A 22111-nucleotide genomic window follows, 5' to 3' on the forward strand; every position below is an offset into this window, starting at 1 on the left:
AATTTCATTCAATAAAAATCAACAACGACCACTCGATTTTTTGCGCTTTTTCAACATAATTACATTCAAAATAGGTCCTCAGTACCCCTAGCCTGGTTCCCGAGGCCTTCCGATGTGCAAGCACTTCGTGCTTGCACATCGGAAGGCCTCGGGAACCAGGCTACAGTACCCCTCGCTTGCCGAAAGAGGTGAGTAAATGGAGTGGACCTTCGGATGAGACCGCAAAAGCCGAGGTCCCGTGTTACATGCCCTAAAATGATATTTTGTATCACGCTGTCAGCATGAAGAAACCTTTGAAATTAAAAAAAAAAACTTGGTTAAAAAGCAGAAAATGAACTGTTGTGTTTCTTTTAACAATTTTTGTTGTTGATGTAATGAGCCACCTTTAAGCCATATTTCTAATTGCAAATTATAAATACACACATATATACACTGTATATCTTTGTGTGGCATTTCGTGCTTACTGCACCAAATAGCACCTTTATAGATATAACTAATATAATCCCCAAGATCTGAAGAAAAAATCAGCAAAATAAACGTTTCGGATAAACCGCCATTGCGCCGTATATATGATCGGGTTGCTGAGACCGAGGTTATATACATCATTTCATGAATGATAAGAAGTACTATAAGTGTAAACAAGTAATAATTACGCAAATGTATCACTGAAATAAAATTTTAATAGTGAATTTTCTATAAAATTGGCATGTTAAAAATTGTTTACAAATCTGACACGTGCTCATTGCCTCTCGCTCGCTTTTTTCCGAACCTCCAAGGTCAATGCACGTCAAAGATTACGAGCAGGATGACAATGATTCATAAATCGACATTTTCTGTTGATTTGACGGATTTATTGCTTCAGATTCAATCTGATTCTATTAAATTACATACATTCAATCACAAATATGTTGAATATTTGTTCTTTTATTTTTCAATTTATTTACCGTCAGTTACAGCTTGTATTGCTTTTTAAAAGGTAAATCGTGGTCTCTTGTTTAGCAAAATGTTAACGATAAATGAAGCAACGATTTCTTCCTCTCTCGGAGAAATAAATGACAAAATCTTTTGATTTATTGAATTACGTTTATTTGGAGAACTTACATCCCCCCCCCCCCCCAAATCCTTAATATTTGCGTCATTTTATTAATTTCACCTTATCAAAAATTGACAAGAAAATATCAAAAATTGACAGAAAATTGTAAAAATGACAAAATAGGAGATATATTTCAAGCCCAATAAAATCTAACATCCAGAAGCTTCCGAGGGCTTCGTCCCTGGGCCCCCACCAGGGTATCGCCCTGAATCCACTGGGGGCCTCAAGGCGGCCACAGACCCTCTGCCTTATAAAGTATCCCCACCCCCTTAATCGTGATTCCTGGATCCGCCCCTGATATACCATACCATTGTTGAAATTCTCACCACATTTTACCCAAACTCGTACAGAGTACACAAGGATCCACGATGGTATCAACGGCTCAAATCGGCGCGGGTGGTACATGCACCATTGGGTTTGCTCTGAACGCATTAGGTTTGTCTGCCTTGCAAGGCATGCCCACGAGTGTCCACAGACAGACGCAAAGATACCGGAGTTTCTGCACAAGGGTAGATTTGGAGAGAGGTGGAAAGGGGGGTACCGGTATACCTCTCTTCCTCCATTCCCGGCTTCTCTCCCTCTTATCCTTCCCTCTTTTTTTCTCGCCCTCCATTTTACCCTGAGTGTCCATCCTCACATACATACAGTAGAAGCACTAGATATTCCTTCCGAAATGGACACAAGTCTTGCCTTCCCCTTCGATTTATGTAATGCTTTCTAGAATATTAGATATAGGCACCTAATCATAATTCGGGATTAACTGTTCGACGGAAGTGAATTCTGTATTTAGTTCACCTTAAGAATTGTCGGTGTCGTTATCCATCAGCATCTGCATCAACAATAATTCATCATTTTGTAGCCTAGAAGGCGTACTGTTCGCCCATGTAAGTAACGGTGAGCGACCGAGCATAGATTCATCAGGTGAGACATAGGATCTAACACCCTGAAATTGGACAAAAATGCATAATCTTGTATCTTTTTAAAATGCAATTTCAATGTTGTATCGTCGACTGACCAGTTTCGGTGACCTTAATAAACCACGATTTTCTCATTAATCGGTGACCATTGTTAATATAAGTTTGCCAAAAGTTTGTAACTGCTAAGACATATATATACAGGAGGAATGTGCAATTAAACGTCAATGAATAAAATAACATAGTGTAGAATTCTAGACTTTTGATATACTTTATATCAATTTGAAAGTTTGCTTGAAAAAGTAATAAGTAAATGGGCTTATTTTTGGGGTGCCGTGTTGATTTTTTGCATATTCTCCTTCTAGTTGTTAATTTTTGGAAAAAAAATTGAAGACGTACTCTATATATGTTTGCAAACACTAGGGCGAAATTGATGACGCAATCTACACCCGGAAACGACAACGCGCACACGTAAACAAAAGGTCACTGATTCTGGTCAGTCACCGAAATAGGACAGTCGACGATAAAATAAATTTGAAAGGTTAGACCACTATAGGGGGGGGGGGGGAACCAGCAAAAGATAGATCTTGAGTTCTAGATCATGTGTTGTTATCAAATAGTGTATATAGGCGGATCTAGAGTCTAACCCCCCCCCCCCCCCCCCCCCCCCCCCCCCCCCCCCGAGGTGGGTTCCACGCCATGTATTTTTATATTTTTAAGAGTCTAATTGAAACTATAGACTAACATTTAGTATTTTACACCTGAAACACAATTCAAATATAGGCAAATTATTACCGTTCAGTTGTTTTATTTTAAAAATGCCGTCTGCAACTTCTGTAATATGGTGAATTCATACTGTGACTTCTAAATTGGAAGCGAAGAAATGGATGTAGAGTTGTAGGCCCCTGTTCTCTCCGGGTAACAGCAATCGCCGCCAGAGCGAGGCTGCATGTCATGTTCATGTCACTAATGTCTAGGCCTATGGAAGGGAATTACCGCCATGATTAAATGCATTATTCAATCTTGTTGTCTTAATTCTAACTGTGATTTTCACTACATGACATTTTTACTTCCATATTTCCTTGTACATTTTAATTTCCATTCTTAATTCTAAATTCTATTTCACTACATGGCATCCTTATATTTTAATTTTGTATTTGCTTTTGTTTTGCTTTATTCATAAAAAAAAAAAAAAAAATATGACATCCTTAATTCCATCTTACCTTATTTTAAAATTTTAAATTTTAACTTAGAATTTACAACATGACATCCTTAATCTTTCTAATATCAGTTTCAATCTGTAGTTCCGCTTTCATTGCAGTCGCATTATTACACCAAAGGGCATTGCGTTCACTATAATAACAACTGCTCTTCTTTTTTTTAGAAGAAGTCGTGCCTTAATGTTGATGGTTACTTCTCATAGAGACGTAGTACCCGGATATGACTTCTCCCATTTTCACAAGCCAAGTGTGTAATTCGTTTACTCTTGTGAGAGTAAGCGAAGTGGACACGTGGGTTGCGAAGGAGAACCCGTACCCAAATTCTGGGAATGGGTTCCCCTGGGTATTCAGTTCTCCAGGGGCCTATTTCTCAAAGCGTACGACCAGTCGTAAGCTTGATCCGTTCTAAATCAGGGACTAAACCTAAAAATCGGACTTAAACTGCGTTATATTCAGTCTAGACCACATTTCAATAGTTTAACTCTACGCCTGTTTATGGGTAGACGTACATGTAAGTTCTTAGTTTGTACAGTTTCTGGTTTTCGCACTCGCTGTCGTGCAGCTTCCTTTATTTACTTTCGAACTGACGCCTTCCCATTTTTTCATTTTTTTTTTTATCACCAACGTCCTTAGTTCTACATGTGACTGATGCAGAGTTCATTTTGTATAAAAATGAAGAAAAAATAACACGATGAATCGATATGTGTAGGGGTGTACATGTACCAGGCCAAATATATACATATATATATGTTTGTTTCCACTTTCACCTCAAAATTTCTAAGGGTCGGTAGGTAGGTAGTTTTTTTTAATTTTTTTTTTTATTTTTATTTTATAGGTTGAATAATTTTCTAATGATTTAGTATTCCACTATGCATAAAATTAAGTGATTAATTAGTAATCAAATAAAATCTATATGATGAATCAATACATTTAATCACTTTACTGTAAACAAAAACTGTTTCTGTGTTTTGGAATCTGTCTAGTATTAGTGCATAATAAATAACTTGATAAATAAGTCAATAAATATACTCTTGTTGTAGTGATGACATTTGCAAAATCTGTGAGAATGGAAAAAAAAAATGTATTAGGATCGGCAGAAATTTTTAGGGTAGGTGGGGAAAGTGGAAACCAACATATGTTTAAGTTAGCATAGGCCCGATGGGCCGGGTGTTTGGTTTATTTTTACACTCTCTGTTAACATAATGTTTGTGAATATACACATGTCACTATAAATAAACTACTACTAGTAGTACTACTACTATATTTTTTTGGCCCCTTGGTATGTTTAAAAAAAGAGAAGGATATTTTACAAGTCGGTAAATGGAAATGTATTCAGGATAAAAGGCGTGGATCTAGGCATAATCACTGGGAGTGTTATATATAGCCCCCCTTTCTCTCTCTCTCTCTCTCTCTCTCTCTCTCTCTCTCTCTCTCTCTCTCTCTCAGAGCAAAAATTAAGAGCTACAAGGGATTTCTGAATGTTTGCAAAAGTATTTCCCACATTAAATAAAATTGAATTATAACATAGCGTTTCATATGTTCAATTTACATGTGTTTTGTTGCTCTGGGGCAATTAGGTTTTTTAAAAAGAATTGTCAAAAGGGGTGATTGAGTGTACACAGAAACATTAAAAACACCCCTAATATTCCCCAATTGTTAAATCCATTGGGGGTGTCGGAGGAGGCAAGGTTCTTTTCATTGATGTAATCTTACATTTTCACTCTCATTTTACTAATTGTAAAAATATATTTTTAAAAAAAAGGGGGGGGGGGGTAGCGGCCAATAATCGAAAAATGATAAAAACAACCAACTTATACTCTTGTCAGAAAGCTACTCATCCTATTCTAATTGACAATCGCGTACATTATTTAAAGTACCTCGATATATATTTTTTTCTACGATGGAGAGAAAGTATTGATTCTCCTCATGTAATCACAGTCTCTAAGCAAATATACGATGGTCTGCACGTGCTTAGTACTCAGCTAAGGGATCTAAGTTTTTGGACATTCCACGCTTTCAGAAACGCAATTTAGGCCCATCTAGGTATTAACATAACTTGGTTAATCGGACCAATTTACGCTCAAATATGCGGATTTTTAAAAAACGGTTCCTAGAAGTCGTCCTAATGTCAGTTTCTTATCCGGGGAGCAGTTGTTGTTGCAAACGTTATGGCCTCTGGTGTAATAATGAGACATAGAATGACGATTGCAATTAAGCATAATACAGGATTATCAAGAAAAGCGGAACAACAGATTAAATCTCGATAAAAATTAAAAATGTCATAGAGTAAAATCCCAGTTAGAATTAAGAATATACGAAGGGTACATAGAATTATGGCGGTAATTCCCTCTCCTAGATGTCAGGGCACTACTGGCGTGCCTTCATTAAAGTCCTGTCCCGTGGGATTCCGGGTCAGAAGATATCCTCAGTAACCCTTGCTTGTCGGAAGAGGCGACTGAATGAGGCGTTCCTTCGGATGAGACCGATAAAACTGATGTCACAGCAGGTGTGGCACGATAAAGATACCTCCCCGCTCAAAGAAAGTAAGCGCCGTCCATAGGCCTAAATTTTGCAGTCATTCACCTGAATGGTGACATCTCCATATTAGTGAAAGATTCTCGAGAGGGACGTTAAACAATATTCAATCAATCATTGAAATCCTACAACAGAAATTTCTCGAGTGAACAAAAACTCTCTGTCAGTTCGTGTTTATTGTTTCTTACACACCCCGGAAGTCAACTAAAGCAACCTATCAGCACTTCCTCTAAATCTGTCAGCGCAATGCTACAGCCACGAGTCCGGACAACTTATCAGCACTTCCTCTAAATCTGTCAGCGCAATGCTACAGCCACGAGTCCGGACAACTTATCAGCACTTCCTCTAAATCTGTCAGCGCAATGCTACAGCCACGAGTCCGGACAACCTATCAGCACTTCATCTAAATCTGTCAGCGCAATGCTACAGCCACGAGTCCGGACAACTTATCAGCACTTCATCTAAATCTGTCAGCGCAATGCTACAGCCACGAGAAGGACAACCTATCTGCACTTCATCTAAATCTGTCAGCGCAATGCTACAGCCACGAGTCCGGACAACTTATCAGCACTTCATCTAAATCTGTCAGCGCAATGCTACAGCCACGAGAAGGACAACCTATCTGCACTTCCTCTAAATTTGTCAGCGCAATGCTACAGCCACGAGTCCGGACAACTTATCAGCACTTCCTCTAAATCAGTCATCGCAATGCTACAACCACGAGTCCGGACAACCTATCAGCACTTCATCTAAATCTGTCAGCGCAATGCTACAGCCACGAGTCCGGACAACCTATCAGCACTTCCTCTAAATCTGTCAGCGCAATGCTACAGCCACGAGTCCGGACAACCTATCTGCACTTCCTCTAAATCTGTCAGCGCAATGCTACAGCCACGAGTCCGGACAACCTATCTGCACTTCCTCTAAATCTGTCAGCGCAGTGCTACAGCCACGAGTCCGGACAACCTATCTGCACTTCCTCTAAATCTGTCAGCGCAATGCTACAGCCACGAGTCCGGACAACCTATCTGCACTTCCTCTAAATCTGTCAGCGCAATGCTACAGCCACGAGTCCGGACAACTTATCAGCACTTCCTCTAAATCTGTCAGCGCAATGCTACAGCCACGAGTCCGGACAACCTATCAGCACTTCCTCTAAATCTGTCAGCGCAATGCTACAGCCACGAGTCCGGACAACCTATCAGCACTTCCTCTAAATCTGTCAGCGCAATGCTACAGCCACGAGTCCGGACAACCTATCAGCACTTCATCTAAATCTGTCAGCGCAATGCTACAGCCACGAGTCCGGACAACCTATCAGCACTTCCTCTAAATCTGTCAGCGCAATGCTACAGCCACGAGTCCGGACAACTTATCAGCACTTCATCTAAATCTGTCAGCGCAATGCTACAGCCACGAGAAGGACAACCTATCTGCACTTCCTCTAAATTTGTCAGCGCAATGCTACAGCCACGAGTCCGGACAACTTATCAGCACTTCCTCTAAATCAGTCATCGCAATGCTACAACCACGAGTCCGGACAACCTATCAGCACTTCCTCTAAATCTGTCAGCGCAATGCTACAGCCACGAGTCCGGACAACCTATCAGCACTTCCTCTAAATCTGTCAGCGCAATGCTACAGCCACGAGTCCGGACAACCTATCAGCACTTCCTCTAAATCTGTCAGCGCAATGCTACAGCCACGAGTCCGGACAACCTATCTGCACTTCCTCTAAATCTGTCAGCGCAATGCTACAGCCACGAGTCCGGGCAACCTATCTGCACTTCCTCTAAATCTGTCAGCGCAATGCTACAGCCACGAGAAGGACTACCTATCTGCACTTCATCTAAATCTGTCAGCGCAATGCTACAGCCACGAGTCCGGACAACTTATCAGCACTTCCTCTAAATCTGTCAGCGCAATGCTACAGCCACGAGTCCGGACAACCTATCAGCACTTCCTCTAAATCTGTCAGCGCAATGCTACAGCCACGAGTCCGGACAACCTATCAGCACTTCCTCTAAATCTGTCAGCGCAATGCTACAGCCACGAGTCCGGACAACCTATCAGCACTTCCTCTAAATCTGTCAGCGCAATGCTACAGCCACGAGTCCGGACAACCTATCTGCACTTCCTCTAAATCTGTCAGCGCAGTGCTACAGCCACGAGTCCGGACAACCTATCAGCACTTCCTCTAAATCTGTCAGCGCAGTGCTACAGCCACGAGTCCGGACAACTTATCAGCACTTCCTCTAAATCTGTCAGCGAAATGCTACAGCCACGAGTCCGGACAACCTATCAGCACTTCCTCTAAATCTGTCAGCGCAATGCTACAGCCACGAGTCCGGACAACCTATCAGCACTTCATCTAAATCTGTCAGCGCAGTGCTACAGCCACGAGTCCGGACAACCTATCAGCACTTCATCTAAATCTGTCAGCGCAGTGCTACAGCCACGAGTCCGGACAACCTATCAGCACTTCCTCTAAATCTGTCAGCGCAGTGCTACAGCCACGGGTCCGGACAACCTATCAGCACTTCCTCTAAATCTGTCAGCGCAGTGCTACAGCCACGAGTCCGGACAACCTATCAGCACTTCCTCTAAATCTGTCAGCGCAGTGCTACAGCCACGAGTCCGGACAACCTATCAGCACTTCCTCTAAATCTGTCAGCGCAGTGCTACAGCCACGAGTCCGGACGACGAACTTACAAAACCATCCACCCACCGTCTCTCAGATCCTCTGAATTTCTGACCAATCAACCATAGCGTTTCTCCATTGCTGATCGACCAAATCACATCCCGGATTTAGTTTACTCCGCTCTTTACGGAAGAAAGCATTAATTCAGGAATATATGGAAACAAATAAAACAAAGCGTTGTCCTGATATTTGATCATAGACACGCTGTTGTTCCAAACTTTCCCCGATCGTCGAAATTGGGTTGAGGTGTTTGATAAAACTAGAAAGTGTACAGTGGATATATTTGTTTCCATATATTCCCGAATTTATTTTTTCTTCCGTAACCATATGCCTTCCTGCGAAATATATCCATAAATTGAGATATTATGCAAAAACTTCAACCATCTATATTTCCGCTTCGGTAGCCTACGCGTTGGTCACAATTTAGCCTACACCCCGCATGCTGGGGTGTACTCGGTGTGTTAGAAGATATGAGTATGTATCTATTTTATGTAATGATTTATTTGTGTCGCTTATGTTGTGTTCACACCAACAGACAAATCAAGTTTAATTGAATAAATTTTAAGTGCAAAAAGGTCATGTTTAGAACACTGTAGCTCAATAACAAGTGTTGCGACTCCAGTTTTTTTGTTTTTTTGTTTTTTTTGTTTTTTTTATAATTTCCTAATTCTTCTTCAATGTAGAAATCAAAAATACACTCTAAATCTCAGGTGCGAACCTCTTTAAGATATAACTTTAGAGTTTCATTGGGATATGACATGAAGTTGGTCACGTAAATAAATAACACTCTAATGATACATGTATAAACCGTATCAAACTTAGCTGCAGATATGTGGCTCTCTGGGAAAATATTTGGACAGACCAATATTTTCCCAGAGAACCAGATCTGCAGCTATATCGCACTGCATTTTTTTTTTCGATGTTGAAAACCAAACGAAAGTTTTACCAATATAATAAACTTTATGTATACACTGTATATAATGGCAATTTCCTACCATTTCGACAAATCATTAATTGGTACGTGTATTACATGCAGCTGATCTATTCAATGCAGGAGGAAAACAGTGATTTTATGAAGGATTGACTTTTGTTGTGGATCTACGCGTGGGAAAAGTATTACTAGAAAACTCATAAAGTAAGAGTATCCGTTTACAATATGTAGTTATTGTAGTCGTATCCAAATTATTTTATGAATGCATAAAATTTAACCCCAACCCCCCTTTACAAGTCCATCGCTCGAAGTGGTACACCCTAACCTGTTCCCAGGCTGATTGACTTTTTTTTTAAATTTATTTATTCGCTGAACGCATCCCGTCAACAGCCTCCAGGCCGTGCCACGCCTTCCCGTCGCCACAATGTTGTTTAGTGTTTACTTTCAAAATTCAGCTTTTGGAGCTTATATATGACCATAAACAGGGTGATTATTACTCGACTCTGAGATTTTGTTGTTGTAGAAAATCAGTTTGATTGCTATTGGATCCGATTCAGTTAAGGTATTCCATGTATAATGAAATGATAATGAACAATTTTGAAGGATTTAGATCAACATAAATGTTTATTGTTAAATAATGGTGAAAGTGAAGCAGATGAAATTCACATGAATGGTAAATGATTAGAAGCTGGCCTTTTTGCACTTAAGACTTTTTGGAAGAGTTGTCTGCCCTTTGTAAAAATAAGAAAAATCTAATTTTCTAAAAATGTGTGTGGTCAATGATTACTTTTATTTCATATTTTCACTAAGAGAAAGTGTTTGTAACTTTCTACCAAGAGATTTATATGAAAATATAATTTCTTTTTCAAATATTGTAATAAAACATGCTTTTCCCATATACTTCAATGTTAAATTCTATATGAAATAAATCAAGCAGTAAACAAAATTTTAAAAATTCCTATGGTGGATTATTTTTATTTGATGAACCCTTCAAAATGATACCATGGTTACAAAAATTCCACCATCCATTTATTAGATATGAAATATGGTCATTATACATTGAATACCTTAAATTGAATAATTTGCATCAAGTGTATAACTTATATAGTTTGATAAAAAAAAAAGTACTTTTATTCGTGTAATAATATTCAAGATCTACTTTCATAAGCCATGTCTCAAATTTACTCTGTTTTATATGTGTCATAGAGTGCCTTAGAGAATGAAAATAAGAAAATAACAATTTTTAAATTGTATTGAAATCTATATTGTGGGTGGATGGGTGTATGTTCCCGCTTGCTGTTATTGTGCGTGGATGGGTGTATGTTCCCGCTTGCTGTTACATGTATTGTGCGTGGGTGGGTGTATGTTCACGCTTGCTGTTATTGTGCGTGGGTGGGTGTATGTTCACGCTTGCTGTTATTGTTTTTAACAATACATTTTGTTGTTGAAGGATACAAATCACGCCATCATAAAAAGAGTATGCCAACTCAAGACAAAGAAAGGACACACCAAAGAAACCAACAAACACTGCGACAGCGTGTTAATCATCACGAAGAGAAATTACTGAAACATTTACAGATTCTTCATTCCATAAAACACAATAACCAGGAAAGTACATGTATATTCCTTTGTGTGTCCTGTAGATGTAAAGAGTGAAAATATTCGTGTATCATAAATTTGATAGACTCTCCGATGAAAATGAGCTTCGCCTCAGTATGTGGTGTGCAGATTGGTAGTCGATGGGAGAGTGGAAAAGTTTAGTTTTCTCAGGAGACACATACGTGCACATTTATGCAATTCGTGAGGACCGATGATGAAAATGTCGCCTTGATATAGCTTTTGTTTTACCACTGACATTTTATGGAAAATAATTCTCAAGTTCGTCTTTATCGCTAGAATTTTTTTTATAAAGATGCGCAGTTTCCTGAGCTCCGCAGATTAAATGAATTATAAAGGAATTTACAGAGCGCAAAAATGACGTAATAAACAACTGACATTACCTGAACAACTGTATAATAAAAAGCGTGTAATTTTATTTTACAGCAACTTATATTTCAAACCTCATAACAAACACAAATTCCGTTAGGTTATCTTTCAAAACAATGTTCATTTGCTGTAACGCAATCGACTCTCCAGATAAGTTGCGGTATTGTCCGTCGTTATGTATAGATGGTGTCAAAAGTAGCGGTATTGTCCGTCGTTATGTATAGATGGTGTCAAAAGGTGCGGTATTGTCCGTCGTCTGGTACATGTATATAATGTATAGATGGTGTCTAAAGTTGCGGCATAGTTCGCCGTCTTGTATCGATGGTGTCTAAGTTACGGTGAACACATCGATCAATTTGTACTTGTCATTGTATGCTTGATTCCTGGTTAGGCTAGTGTTGATATTTAAAGTGTGATTTTGAGGCGAAAAGAAATAATAAATTTTATACCTACATGTATCTATCCACTGAACGTTCCAGCAAATCAACAAGTTTCTATCTCGTCGAAGACGTTGAAATGTAAATTGATGTTTCGCTCTATTTGTGTTCTGTGAATCGCTTTACATCATGATGCATTTTTCTTCTGAAAAAATGCACCTTTATCAAATTCTCTGTTTTCTCCACATTAAATCCTATTTGTCGCTCGTACATGTAGTTACATATATTGTGATTAGCGTAGTGCAAGATTGATCTTTTTTATGTTTTATGACACAATCGGACAATATAATTTTTTTTTAAATGTTTGTCCTTTCAAAGATTGCATGGTGTGCCTAACTTACATTTCTTTTTATACAGTCGATTCCACCACCATCGCTGACAGCGCAAATTACTGCTCAGCTACAAAATGACGTTATGGAAAACGGCCCTATCATGACAGCGGTGGTTGCTGGGGCCCTTTTAGGGCACATGCTGACTGTCCTAATATTGATGTGAGTTGCTTTTAAAATATCTTCTAGATGTATATTATATATTAACAGTGATCAATGAGTGAAATGACAGCTTTTTATTTTATTTTTTTGTCTAATGTTCCAGACTCTGTCGGCTTTGCAAGATGAAGGTAAGAAACCATTTCAAGCTCATAGATACTTGGATTAGCCTGTTTGAGAAAACGAAACGTTTCCAGTAGATTTAAGATAATGTCATTTGTAAGATTATTATCCGATTAGTATCCACTGATGTCTCATTCCAGTAATACATCTACATAATGTTCATCCCACAGGAAGCGTAAAAGAGAAAGAAAAATAAACTACCGAAATATAAATTTATTAAAATTACATTTTTCCAGCCCAGCGATAAACCTGAAAACGAAGATCCTGTTCGACAGGGAAAAGAGAGCATAAACGAAGAGAAAGGAAAGCAGCGTTCCCACCAGTCCCTAATGTTTGCTCCATTACTTGCTGATTATAACAAGAAATTTAATGACACAGATACCAGAGACGTAACACCTTCGCGTCTCTCCTTAAAGTCCGCACTTCCGGTTCTACCCAGCGTCAACAACGTTATAACACAAAAGTACGGCCCACCTTCTCGTTACTCCATTAAACACACACCAGAATCTGTGAACAGTACCAACAAAGCTGTAGATACCACAAATAAATGGTCGTTAAACCAACCCGACGTGTGTTTGAGTAACACTAAAAAGTTGAGCAACAAGATGCCACACCCTAATATTCTGAAACCAGGTTTTCTCCGACCGAATATATCCCCCCAAACTCCACCTAGACCAACCTATTCTCAAAGGTCCGTGTCAACACTAGACCGGACTATGCGTCAGAGTATGATGGATTCAGTACCTGGTCGTCCTCCTCTGTTTGGACCCAGACCATCTTTGCCCGGGATCAGAAAATCCCAAGTCGATACAGTAGCTGGACCGCGTCTACCACCTCCTTTCCTAGCGGGCATAAATCAACTTAGAAGAAATTGAACAGAATTTATGAAATACTTTTCCATGATATTTGAATGAATTATAAGAAAAAATATTTATTCTGCTGTCTACAGTTGATGTTCTACTAAATGCTGATATTTTCGGTTTTAACTGAGATATTAGATAAAATTCAACTCTTTAGTAATTGATTGAGTCTGTTAGTACGTCTACACGCACAATGTTACACGAAACAATGTTTAGATTTCTTTCCATCTCGCAAACCAAACTTTCTTTCATAGTAATCTTTGGGCACTGTGCATACCCCGATGCTGAATATGAATATTTTGTCCACAATTATCAAGAACACATCGGAACAAGCTCAGGGATTGGCAGACTAAACCGTCGATCCGGGCGACCAACCATCAGTTGGAATGCTACAAGGCCTTCCATAAGATCATGCTTCCAACACAACCTAAGGTTATTCATAACCAGGGGCATATGGGAAAGGTCATGGCCACAGGGATTACCAGAAAAAGACAATCAAGAATGTTTATGATCAGCATGTTGGTGATGACTCTGGTCCAAGGTCAGTTTGTCAAGGTCATGCACTGAATTATTTCTTGTGCACGACTTCTTCACTACTCTAATCCCGTAGGAACCCGGGTTAGAATAGGTCCCCAGTACCCCTTGCTTGTCGTAAGAGGCGACTAAATGGGGCGGTCCTTCGGATGAGACCGCAAAAACCAAGGTCCTGTGTCACAGCAGGTGTGGCATGATAAAGATCCCTCCCTGCTCAATGGCCATAAGCGCCGAGCATAGGCCTAAATTTTGCAGTCGTGACGTCTCCATATGAGTGAAATATTCTCGAGAGGGACGTTAAACAATTCAATCAATCTTAACTACTCAACATATTATCTCATGCTCTAGAGATATTTCTGTGCTTGATTATATGGCTCTGTATATATTGTTTTGTTTGTCAATTCAATACTGGAGAGACACCAGCAAAATGATTCTGCAGAGCAAGCAGCAGAATTTGATACTGGGGTATAACCATCAATATGAATGTGGAATATCGTGAATGACACACTCATGTGTACTGGAGACGCATCATCAGTACAGGAGCTTGTGGTGACATGCGGTACTGATGAAACAACCAAAACCCAAGTCCCTCTCCCCCTTCCCCGATCTCACACAACTCAAGTAAACTCTGACCCCTCCTCCCACAACCCCGATCTCATACAACCCTGACCCCCTCCCCTACTTCTGCGATCTCACACAACCCAAGTAATCCCCCCCCCACACACACACACACCCCTGATCTCACGGAACTACATATAATCGCCTGTCATCCGTTGAAAAGAAAAGCTCTGATAAAACATTTCAATCCACACATACCTTAATTACGTGTCCTGATTACAAACAACAAAATGACAATTATTAAAACCTTCCAGTTTGTAGAGATGCTGATTCAGTATAAATCCATGATTACCGTGTGGAGTTAGAAGGGAGTCATTACAGGTATTGATAGAACGTGTAAACTGTTTACAGTTCAGTCGGCATCAAGACAGTTAGATGTTATTAGAGATAAGAAATGGTCATACGCTTCAAGGGCTGTATTTCAATTAAGATGAAGTTTGACCTATTTTCGTTGGCGATTATATCGACAGAACAGTCATTAGCTTTCTCCTTTGGTATTAGAACTCGATATGTTTGTACAAATTTCGTCTTCTAAATGTATTGTTACGCGAAATAAAAGCTGATATATAAAAACTAATTGCTCTGGGAGTTTGTAAAAAGAACTAAAATCACCAAGTAAAAATAAAACAGAATACTCTGTAGGAATTTGCCATAAAAACATTGAGATGAAAGTAAATTCAACCAGAACGGGAAATTTTCTGTGACAGGGTCAGCCTTGTAGAAATCAATTTTCCGACAACCATTCTCCATTCTATGATGGCATACTTCTACCCAATGAAACAAGTTATTTTTCTAAGATTATTTCGACATGCCAGTTAGTTATATTAACATGCAATATAAATACGTCGACATGCAACTTAATTATGCTGACATGCAAGAAAATTGTGATCGGATATGAATTAGAAAAAAACTTCAATAAATATCAAGTAACACCATTGTGTGACATAAATTTTCGTAAGATTCGGATTTCCCAACGCCGGGTAATAATATTTAATTGGAGAGTTAGGGAGATCTCGGTCATGTCTGAGATTATTCTACCTCCTATTGGTCGTGTCTGAGATTATCCTACCTCCTGTTGGTCATGTCTGAGAGTATTCTACCTCCTGCCGGTCGTGTCTGAGATAATTCTACCTCCTGCATTTCGTGTCTGAGATTATTCTACCTCCTGTCGGTCGTGTCTCAGATTATCCTACTTCCTGTCGGTCGTGTCTCAGATTATCCTACTTCCTGTCGGTCGTGTCTGAGATTATTCTACCTCCTGCATTTCGTGTCTGAGAGTATTCTACCTCCTGCCGGTCGTGTCTGAGATTATCCTACCTCTTGTCGGTCGTTTTTGAGATTATTCTACCTCCTGCCGGTCGTGTCTGAGATTATTCTACCTCCTGCATGTCGTGTCTGAAATTATCCTACCTCCTGCATTTCGTGTCTGAGATTATTCTACCTCCTGCCGGTCGTGTCTGAGATTATTCTACCTCTTGCCGGTCGTGTCTGAGATTATTCTACCTCCTGACGGTCATGTCTGAGATTATTCTACGTATGAGTAGAATCCCATTCCAATCTTGAGTTCATTCTTACTGCTGTACTTGCGAATTTCAGAAAGCCTCATGTCTATCATGAACAAGAACTAAACCATATTAACAACTTCTAAGTCCCTCTTGAAGCTCGTTGTGTTCGGTTTTTTGTTTTTTTTTTACCGAGTAAGCTAGGCTTAATGTACCCCGCCCTTAATGTATCGGCAGGATCCGTATAGTACTTCCAGGTTTATTGTGAATGATGTAGTCATACTGTTGTAACCGTAGCAGCATTCTTTGCAGTCGTCTGGGTGCTGTTAACAGCGACATCTTCACGATAGACTCCAAGGGCTTGTGATCACTTTTCACATTCACCTGACAACCATAAGTGTACTGTTGAAAGCGCTCTATACTATACCAAGCATCTCCTCGATTTGGACAAAACGAGTTTCCGCATCTGTGAAAGTTCTGCATGCTAAGGCTATTGGTTGTCCATTTTGTAAAGCTTGCTCATAATCTTGTTAGTGACGCATCACATTGAAGTGTCTACTCTTCGTTCGGGTCGTAGTACTTCAACACAAGACGTGTACAAACTAGATTCTTGGTATCTTGCATGGCTTTAGTATGATTATCAAGCCAGCACCACCTCACGTCAATCAATCAGTTTCCTAAATTATCACTAAGTCTAGGAAGAAACTTGCTGACATAAATTATGAAGCCCACCAATCGTCTAATTGATAAGACTTCAATTGGAGTTAGCATGTCCTTGACATTTATGACCTTGTCGGGATCAGCATAAACCCCGTCACTGATCAAGAGATGTTCCCAAAAATCGAACTTTCGTACGACGAAAATTCAGCTTATCCCTTTTCAGCTTCAAATTCCTGTCACGACAGCGACCCATGAAAGCTCGGAAGTTACTATCATGGTCCCAATACGCTTCCTCCCAGTAGAGCCTTTACCGAATGTGAGAATGTCGACGTGCACACAGAGTACTCCACGGAGTCGTTGTACCGTCTGATTTTGTCGTCGCTGAAATTCCTCCGCAGCAGAGTTCAGTCCAAAGGGCATTCGCAGCCATCGATAATGACCATGTGAAGTGTTAAAGGTTGTTAACATAGAACTATCATTTGTCCAATTCACATGCAAAAATTCATTTTAAGCGTCAGTGACAGAGAACACTTTAGTTTTGTGAAGAACTGGGGGACATTTCTCCCACTGTTGGCATAGGATAATGACTCAAGACAAATTCTCAGCTTATTTGGCTTTTCGACAATCACCAAGTTGTTAACCCATGGGATCGGCTCAGTCACTCTTTCTCCGGTAGACGTACCAGTTCAGTCTTGAGGTTTTCACGAAGCGAGACTGGTATTTTACGAAGTGGATGGATCATGGGCTTGATGGATGGGTCAGGTTGGAGACTATAGGTCCCTGCTAGATATCCATGTGTTGGCTGAAAACAAGTTGCTCTGTAAGAGCATTATCTACAGCTAGAATGTTGTCGGACTGAAAGTCACTAACTTCATCTTCTAAATGGTGAAAGGTGAAGATAATGAACAGTGATCAATCTCATAACTCCTATAAGCATACAAAATAGATAGTTGGGCAAACACGGACCCCTGGACACACCGGTGGGATCAGGTGCCTAGGAGGAGTAAGCATCCCCTGTCGACCGGTCACACCCGCCGTGAGCCCTATATCTTAGTTATTCGTAGACAAAACCAGTGTGCCAATAACGGTCTAACAATCGGTATGAAACATGTCAGACAACATTTGACCAAATGGTATGTTGTATTGGCGGACTAGATCGTTATAACGACCATGGAATTCGCGAGATGCTGACTTTAAGCGAGACTGTTGAAACCCATGTGCCATCAACTTGTTTGTCAGTAGCTTGCCTCGATTTGAAAACTGACCATACGCAGACTTCCCAATATAGGGGTTGTCTCCTGTTTCACTACTACAAATTCAGCGTTCTTTAATTTTGGGGTTAGCAAGTTTCAGAATTGTTTTTCAGGTGGACTTGTTATTAGTAGTAAGAACTGGGCTCGACCTGCACAGTTTATATCGAATTCCACACTCATCCAACTTGCTTGCTGGAATGACATTGGAGCTTGCTCCACTGTCGACATGAAATCTAATGGGCGTTTTATTGGTATTCATTGTAACGTAAACATGTTTGAAGGTTCTGATGTGACGATGCATGCTTTTAATGTCATTTGTGATGTCATCTGGCGTTTTCGTTACATATACAATGTAAATTGTAATTGTGACTGCATTCCATGTCCTCATTTTCAATAACATGTACTGTAAACCACAGGGGCCAAGTTCGCTGTGTTATTACCACAAAAATGAATTAATTCTTCGTATCAGTGGGAGGTCCCAGCGAGCATAGTATATATACATGTATGTATAACATAATTTTGATATTCACTAAAGTTAATATGTCAATTGGCAAATTCGTAGCATTGCCCCAGAAAAGAGATACTCCCTGCTACTGCAGCTGGTCGAGTTGCTTGACAGTCAGTGTTTGGTGGCATACTATAAAACCTGGCCTGGCCCCATTGGCCTGACCTGGCCTCAAAATTGGCCTGGCCCCAATTTTGGCCTCTAATTATGCTCCATCCCAACTTTTGGCCTGGCCTCAAAAGTTGGCCTGGTCTCAAATTTGGCCTCTAAAAAATTGTTTGGCCTTAACCAACCAACCAAAAAAAATTTATTTATTTTTTAAAATTTCGATTGAATTTCATTGATTTATTATTGGTTTTAGTTTTTCAAAGTCATAGCACATAAATGATATGTTTCTGTTGTTTTATAAATGTGCACTTTAAAATAATCATGAACTACCACCAATCTGGTTGATTTTGATCAGTTTATTGATCAAATCTTTTCCCTTCATATCTGTATGTACTAGTATACACTACCAAAAAACGTATACACAACCAATGATAGATTGGCATAGTGGTTTTTTTTCTTCAGAATTATGATTAATTTCATTGATTTATTATTGGTTTTGTTTTTTCAAAATTGTTGAACATGAATGATATGTTTGTGTTATTTTGTGAATGTGCACATTAAAATAATCATGAACTACCACCAGTCTGATTCATTTTATTGAATATCTATTGATCAGTTTATTGATTAAATAATTTTTTCCTTCCTAACATATGTACTAGTACACACCAAAAAAGTATACGGAAGTAATGAAATGATTGGTTTATTGATTTTTTCCCAATTATGATTGATTTCATTGTTTTATTATTGGTTTTGATTTTTCAAAATTGTTGTACATAAATGATATGTTTGTGTTGTTTTGTACACTGTAAATATGCACATTGAAAACTAATGATCCACTTCACTTATTGATAATGAATTTAAAAACAAATTCACACTAATTTAATGATGAATCATCACACTTCACACACTGCAATGTAGTGCACCGCCTTAGTCACTCTCATTGATAAGAACAATGCGTTTGATATCTAGGAATAAAAATACTACCATAAATCATACAGACTGAAACTACAACTTTTGATAAATTAAGGATGTTCATATCTGTTTAAACTATTTGAAATAAACATGTAACACTAGTACTGTAATGGGATATCAGATTATTTACAACATATTATTCTACAGCACGGGTCTTGACAGGAAGTCAAGGTTGAGGTTAATCTATGATATACGGTTTGAAATGTCACACAACTCTGCACAGAACGTTTATTTTCATTAATTATCAGAATGAAAAGATGATTTTGATGACAGTCTAAAAACATTAAGAACAAAATTAAAGCTACACTTTTGTGAATTTGTAGATGCAGAAATTTTTTTCTCCATTTTAAGACAATATTATGAGCATTACATGTATCTGATATTTGCTTAGATATAGCTGCTGCAGTGATTAGATAGAGGTACAAACGATTTTTTGGGGTTAACTAATGCAGGCTTTGATATAAAATAAGAAAAGGGCAGGTGGACAGATTTAATGTAATAATTGTAATTAGTTCTGTTTTTCTGTTGTATCAAACACACCCTATTTGCAAATGTTGGACTGCTCCATTGTTTCTGTACAATGGAATTTCCAACTTCAGCAAAAGTTTTCATCACCATCCTTTAATATGGTGATATATATTCCCTTTATCCTGACAGGGCAGGTCTTCAGAGCATGGGAACTTGTCACTTTTGCAATGCATATTGAAACTGAATTATGAAATCAAGAAAGAAAAATACAAATCTAAAATCCTAGATCATTGGCTATTACCATTATCCTAGCAAACACTTCCCTATGTTTATTTTCATTTTTTTTAAATGTCATTTATCATGCATTGGAAATTAAACAAGTAACACTAAATGAGTGGTATCTGCACATTGAAAACATTAAGACCACATGCTCTGTTCTGAATGTGCGCTGCTCTTTATAATGACAACACAAATGTAACACTTTCATAATATGTAAATTGATATCAAATTGAATTCTATTGAATACAAAATATATCAATAAATCAATCATTTAATCAGTATATTTTTGGTGTACTAGTACATAAGTTAGGAAAGGAAAAGCAAATGATTTTGTCAATAAACTAACCAATAGATAATCAATAAAATCAATCAGATTGTTAGTATTTCATGTTTATTCTAATGTACATATATCATTTTATTTCTACAACTTTGAAAAACTAACACCAATAATAAATCAATGATATTAATCATAATTCTGAAACAAAATCAATATGCCAATTGTTTCATTAGTTGTGCAATTGGTTTTGTTGTGTACTAGTACATACAAATATGAAGGGAAAAGAAAATGATTCAATACACTGATCAATAGATAATCAATAAAATCAATCAGATTGGTGGTAGTTCATGATTATTTCAAAGTGCACATTTACAAAACAACAGAAACGTATCATTTATGTGCTATGACTTTGAAAAACTAAAACCAATAATAAATCAATGAAATCAATCAAAATTTTGAATAAAAAAAATTTTTTTTTGGTTGAGCCCAAAAATTTTTTTACAGGCCAAATTTGAGGTCAGGCCAACTTTTGAGGCCAGGCCAAAATTTGGAATGGAGCATAATTAGAGGCCAAAATTGGGGCCAGGCCAATTTTGAGGCCAGGCCAGGCCAATGGGGCCAGACCAGGTTTTATAGTATGTCGTGTTTGGTCCGCCGAGCCTGAATGGTTCCTTGTTGACATCTCTCATCGTTACTTCTCTAATCGTAATTTCGGAGTATTTGTTTATGCTGTGTACATTTCTATGAAATGTTACTTGTATTATATCAGTGGATGCAATGCTATTCTCTCGCAGATTTTGTTCCGAATTTTGCGTTACATAAATTTCGTTTCATGGTTTATTTGTGCAATAGGGATGTTCTGAAGTGGCTTACTCAAAGTGGGTGTAATCTTTAGTTTATTTGGGTGTGTTTGAGGTGGGTGTAACCTTTAGTTTATTTGGGTGTGTTTGAGATGTAATCTTTAGTTTATTTGGGTGTGTTTGAGGTGTAATCTTTAGTTTATTTGGGTGTGTTTGAGGTGTAATCTTTAGTTTATTTGGGTGTGTTTGAGGTGTAATCTTTAGTTTATTTGGGTGTGTTTGAGGTGTAATCTTTAGTTTATTTGGGTGTGTTTGAGGTGTAATCTTTAGTTTATTTGGGTGTGTTTGAGGTGAATGGGACTTGCATTCTTTAGTTTATTTGGGTGTGTTTGAGGTGAATCTTTAGTTTATTTGGGTGTGTTTGAGGTGAATGGGACTTGCATTCTTTAGTTTATTTGGGTGTGTTTGAGGTGAATCTTTAGTTTATTTGGGTGTGTTTGAGGTGAATGGGACTTGCATTCTTTAGTTTATTTGGGTGTGTTTGAGGTGAATCTTTAGTTTATTTGGGTGTGTTTGAGGTGAATGTGACTTGCATTATGTCAGTGGGCGTAATGCTATTCTCTCGCGATTTTTGTATACAATATTTATTGGTCCCGCTTTTCAGATTCAGATATCTTCAATCATTTTTCCGATCAGCTTTTGTTTGATTATCCAATATGCAAAGTTAGTGTATTTTTTATACTTGAAATTTGATAAATATTGTTGAAAAGATTTTGATATCAATTCATTTAATTTTTTTTAATTCTTGTATCCGTTTGATAAACAGGAATATTGAAGCGGTGATGAT

General features: G+C 38.5%; 1 protein-coding gene across 1 annotated transcript; it reads left to right on the forward strand.

Annotated features, from left to right (window-relative positions):
• The first annotated feature begins 1907 nt into the window (after positions 1-1907).
• LOC125646471 (uncharacterized) lies at positions 1908-13430 on the forward strand. The gene is made up of 5 exons (XM_048872792.2): positions 1908-1977; positions 10845-10999; positions 12172-12308; positions 12412-12436; positions 12665-13430. The coding sequence occupies exons 2-5, from the start codon at positions 10874-10876 to the stop codon at positions 13301-13303; spliced, it is 927 nt and encodes a 308-aa protein (XP_048728749.2). The 5' UTR covers positions 1908-1977; positions 10845-10873; the 3' UTR covers positions 13304-13430.
• Positions 13431-22111: the final 8681 nt, after the last annotated feature.

Source organism: Ostrea edulis, chromosome 6 (assembly GCF_947568905.1).
Source record: "Ostrea edulis chromosome 6, xbOstEdul1.1, whole genome shotgun sequence".
NCBI classification, from domain to species: Eukaryota; Metazoa; Mollusca; class Bivalvia; order Ostreida; family Ostreidae; genus Ostrea; species Ostrea edulis.